Raw genomic sequence first — 5,108 nt, forward strand, 5'->3', positions numbered from 1 at the left:
GTATATTTTGTGATTGAAAACAACAAAATTTTTGAAAAATTTTCGCTGTATTTTCGTGAATCATATTTGACTTTTTTTTTTGTCTTTAGTACATTTTATCTCAAGATTAGCCAATACCATCTTGTACCATCTTTTCTACCCTCAAGACCTTGGTATTTCAGTTTTCTACTTTCTATTTTTCCTAAAATCTCTCTTTGAAATAGGTACGGCGCTTAATTTGAGAAGATTTAGAGTTTAGGTTTCATAGACCACGCATAAGATGCCCTTGTGCACGCAAATCGAAGACTTTGAACGAGAAAATGCATGCAAGTCAATTTCAAATCAGATCAAACAACTCCCATACGAACAAAACATTTCAATTCCCACTATCAACCAACCAGATGCGCGTACTACCTGAAAACATCACAGTTTTTCCATTATCATTAAAATAATTTTTATGTAATCATTAATATCATACGTCCTCTTCCGTAGGACTCGCTCAAAAAACTCACATTCTTGACGAATTGGAAAAGTTATTCTCGTGGAAAATGAGTCTTTGAAACGTAATTCAAAATAGTTTTTCTTTAAACACAACAAACAAATACCTAGATTTGCACTTTCTATTGTATTCTTGGTGACAAAGATTGCGTACTAAATTTAATTCAAAAATAGAAAAGTGGGCAAGATTCTTTCAGACACATTTTGCATAATAGAAGGCTACGTTCAATGGCACAGCACAGCAATTATTAGCCTTTTCAGCGCTGGCATTGAACAACTTCAATAAAATATATATATATTGGGAATAAGCCAAGCTTATAATTCGAAGAAAGACAGGTGCTATTGAAGATTAATATGAAAAGATTTTTCATCAGATTGCATGATTCTAATGGAATGAATGAGACTTTAACCTCGAGATTCCCATCCATGGTTGACTATCTTTATTTTCTTAATAAAGATCAAATTGCAGAGGCCGGACTTTGAATCTCAGAGCAGAAAACAGCGGTGATCTTGGCTTGTTGGGTACCTTTCTCTCAAGGAAATTAGACTTTTGTGTCCAAAACAATGGAGTCTTTGTGTACAAAAATTATATATAGTACCGCCTGACATGGGTGGATATGAATGTCAAATGCTAGATGTTACCAAGATCCTCATTTCCTGCAACGGAAGGAGAAAAGTTGTTCAAGTCGTGGCCAAATTGGCTTCCAAATTCAACATGATAAGCTATGTTTAAAGGAGTTCATATCGTTTGAAAGATTGGGAGGCATTGCCTTTTTGGGGTTTGCGTTATCTTGATGATGTATTATAGAATGTGATTCGAAACTCCTAATTTAAAACAATATATAGAAATTGTATGATATATATACAATTTTATATCAAGACTGAATTCAAATTGCTATGATGGGAAGCTATGAAGGAAGAGGTCCAGTAAGACAATACATACGGTCCATGGTTCCTCGACTTCGCTGGACTCCTCATCTCCATACCTGTTTTGTGAATGCAGTAGAACACCTTGGAGGACGAGACAGTAAGCTTTTATTTTAGAATTTGATTTTGCATGTCAATGGTTAGAGCAACACATTCTTATTAATCATTTTGTTGAAACACTTCTCATAAAAGCATGCTAAAAGAATGGGGTGGACATACATTTGGCCCTTAGAAATCCCTACTATACTCTTTTGCTATCGTCTATTTCTCTTTTTCTTTTTCTTTAGAGCTCTCAATGTTTTATATACCATTATAAGTGTCTATGTCCCTCATATGATAGAGTTGTGCATATTACATTTGTTTTATCAACTAGACAATATCTAAAAGTTTTCCCTCTTGCAGAGGCAACTCCAAAGATGATTCTTGAGATGATGAATGTAAAGGGTCTCCAAATCTCACATGTTAAAAGCCACCTTCAGGTGAGTTGCATCTATATGCAACAATAATCTTTGGCTTTGCCTTTTTTTTTCCATTATATGTTGTGCAGGGGACAGAGCTCTTAGATATAACAACAATAACCATATTAAAACAAGTTATTTTCCAATTTGATCCAGATGTACCGCTCTAGCAAGAAGGATGAAGAAAACTATGGTATTTTACTACTCCTTGTTCCTTTGCAATTTATCCTGGTTGATTAGTCAGTAGACTAGTTAATCGTTTGTTTGTAAATTTTATAACAAGTGATCATCTTAGGCATGTTTGTGAATTCTAATGTTCCGGGTGTAACTCATTGCAGAGCCGGAGCTTAGAAATCTTCCAAACGAGCAAATAAAGAATTGCAAAGATCAATATCTCATAAACAACCGTGGTTATCAACGTTCATTAAAAAGGTAGTCATTTGCCATGTTTTATTATCAGTTTTCAGTTGTCATTTTTGGGGAGTCTATGTTTGCTTTTACCAAACATGATTTTGTTTCAACCTTCTATAGATTATTAAATATATATTTTAATTTGACCATGTCATTTTGTTTTTCTAGTAACTCATTTTATATGGATCTTAAGATACCGGGAACAGCTTTATTATACTATGTAATTTCAATAAAAATTTAAATGCTGACAAAGGATTCAGTAGGGAGGGGAAGGAAGTGTGTTGTTGTTGGATTGTGCTTTGTTTAGTTGCTGGTCTTTTTGTTGGTTTATTTCAGCTTGTTAAATTTACAGTTTGTCAAATCCTCTTGAATTGTCGATGTTATTTTTGTTGGCTTGAACCCTTTTCTGATTGAACTTAATTAGAACATTTTAAACACCACCAACTAATTGTAATCTATTGAATTTTTGAAGTAGTTAAAAAGATTTACAGACATCAAGTTTCTTCATTTTATAAAATTAGTTTTATTTTCCTGAAATATATATATGGTATGGTAATTTTTATATGAATCTCATAAGTTATATCTCATCAAACTTATTGGTCATTGATTTGACAGGTCATGGTCTGAAGCATCCGAATCTTTTGGCATGGAGGCTCAAACATCAAACAGTCTAGAAGAAAGTACTTCACTAGAACATCATGGAAGAATGAGAAGAAACTATGAAGAATTCACACAGAATGATATAGAAAGAGATAGTTCAGTTTTGAACCAGTGTGATATTCCTCTGTCTAAAGGTTGTGCAGAAAATCAGATGATTGAGATCATAAAAAATGCATTGCTAAAGAAGAGAAAAACAAACATGTTTTCAGAGCACTATATAGCTGCAGGAGAACCTTTTTCAGCTGATTTTTATAACCCAGAAAATTTGAATACTACATCTTCAGAGATCAATTCGAAGGTGCATTTGAACCCAATTCGTATATATTAATCGCAATTATATTTCTTCTGGAAGTTCGGTATATTATGTACTTGTTTCTTATATGGGCTGCTGTTTTTTAAGCCTATTCTAGATTGATACGTATACGAACAAAAGTCTTACCTTCCAGAATGTAATAATTTTACTGACAGATTCTCTTTAATTTATTTTTAATCTTTGACAGGGCAGTGAGGTTGAGAATTTTGTGCATATCTTGGTATCAAATGAACGGTGTGAACAGAGAGAGATTCAACAACCATTGATGAGGAGGGTCCCTTCAAAATTATCATTGGTAGAAAGTCCAAGTCAAGAAAGTGGAAAAGGAGCTACTTCCGAGGAGAGTACAAAGCAGTGGTATCTGGAGGATAATAATAATAGTTTAACTCTTAGAATTGAGAGTGAAACTATGAATACATGTCCAATAAATTATTGTGGGAGAAATCATGATGGCTTGAGAGCAGAAAATGATATAAACTTAGATTTGACAATGTCTATTTCGGCTGATTATATGAAGTAGTAGATATGTTGTTATTCTGATCGCTGCTGAGAATTATAACTATGATTTTCCTTCAACATAATTGTTTAGCTGAAAAGGTCTACCAACTGATGATCCTTTTTTTTCCTGAAAACGAAATATTGGGCCCATTGAGGTTCCACTTTTTGGAGAAATGTAAAACCAACGAGATATGTTATCAACCAGTGTGAATCTAAACAACTTGTTTCTTCAATGAATTCATGTGGACTAACGAAAAGGTTTTCATTTTCAGTTTTGATGGTATTGATAAAGGAAAGTCGTCTAAGTGAATTGGAGGATTTTGAACTACCATCTAGTTTCAAAGTATCCTTTTCATTAGAAGGAACATACATATCACTAAAACCATTTCCTTTTGTTTGAAGTATATTTTTACAATTTTCAATTTATCTATGGGCTCTTAACTTAATTTTGTAGACTTTTGTGACAATAAGAAGAGTTATTCTTTTTTAAAAGTCTTTATATTTTTTATCTAAATATTTTCAAAATTACAATTATTTAATGTAATATTTAGGTATAATGATAGTCATCAAAAATTTAGAGGTCAATGAAATGAGTAAATTAAAATGACAAGTGTAAATTGTATTCCTATTTGAACATGCTCTTAATAAAGGGTTAGGTCAAGATATCAACAAATTTCTCTTAATATGGGAGGAGACCCAAAAAGATAAGAGCCCACTAATTTCTTGGAATGGAAGAATATCTCGTAGGTCTGAGAACAACTTGAGAAGGGGGGTTTAAGTATGTATATGGAGTGCCTCCATGGCTTTAAGCCTGAAGTTACGCTTGAGATTTTTAAAGGGTGGAGAAACTATTCAGCCACCATGTATAGTATTTCATTTCCACTCAATGCATAGTTCATTTAAAAGATTCCAAGTCTTCCGAATGAGGCCATCTAATTGTTCAAAGAGACAAAAATAACTAGGGAAGCTCTCGGTAAATTTCCTAAGGAAGTGGATGAGAATAAAGCACTCATAAAGGTAGGAAATTTATTTTTCATTAAGCAAATTAAACCTATTTAGTGCTCGATGCTTAGCTGTGTTAAAGACTATATTACATTGGATGGTAGGAAGAAAAGGGTTCATTGTTTTAACTTTCCTCTTTTAAATCACTTTCCTTGTGTTGATAAGATAAAATTTTCCCACTACATTCTGAGTTCTTTGCATTGTAGTTTAATTAATCATAAGAAGAAGGCTCACCACCCTATGTTGTATGAAGGCCTTAGTTTTTTGTTTGTAGACTACTATAAGGCCTGTAGCTCATCCCTTAGCCTGAAGATTAGAAAAGAAGAGAAACATAGTCATGTGTGATTGAGGAAAAAACACAT

The 5,108-nt window shown here is 33.1% G+C and overlaps 1 protein-coding gene across 1 annotated transcript; it reads left to right on the forward strand.

Annotated features, from left to right (window-relative positions):
- The first annotated feature begins 782 nt into the window (after window positions 1-782).
- LOC149541944 (uncharacterized) lies at window positions 783-4,015 on the forward strand. Its single transcript, XM_089796142.1, has 6 exons — window positions 783-1,504; window positions 1,807-1,883; window positions 2,019-2,055; window positions 2,201-2,294; window positions 2,889-3,231; window positions 3,434-4,015. The coding sequence occupies exons 1-6, from the start codon at window positions 1,375-1,377 to the stop codon at window positions 3,764-3,766; spliced, it is 1,014 nt and encodes a 337-aa protein (XP_089652268.1). The 5' UTR covers window positions 783-1,374; the 3' UTR covers window positions 3,767-4,015.
- The last annotated feature ends 1,093 nt before the right edge of the window (window positions 4,016-5,108 follow it).

Source organism: Cupressus sempervirens, chromosome 8, assembly GCF_028749045.1.
Source record: "Cupressus sempervirens isolate cs-2001-9-10 chromosome 8, ASM2874904v1, whole genome shotgun sequence".
In the NCBI taxonomy this organism is placed as follows: Eukaryota; Viridiplantae; Streptophyta; class Pinopsida; order Cupressales; family Cupressaceae; genus Cupressus; species Cupressus sempervirens.

Excerpts from the sequence above, each read along its gene's own strand:
- LOC149541944 (XM_089796142.1), top strand. The coding sequence starts at position 1,375 with ATGATGGGAAGCTATGAAGGAAGAGGTCCAGTAAGACAATACATACGG. Across the intron at positions 1,884-2,018 it reads ATGTTAAAAGCCACCTTCAG|ATGTACCGCTCTAGCAAGAA; the intron begins GTGAGTTGCATC and ends AATTTGATCCAG. Across the intron at positions 2,056-2,200 it reads GAAGGATGAAGAAAACTATG|AGCCGGAGCTTAGAAATCTT; the intron begins GTATTTTACTAC and ends AACTCATTGCAG.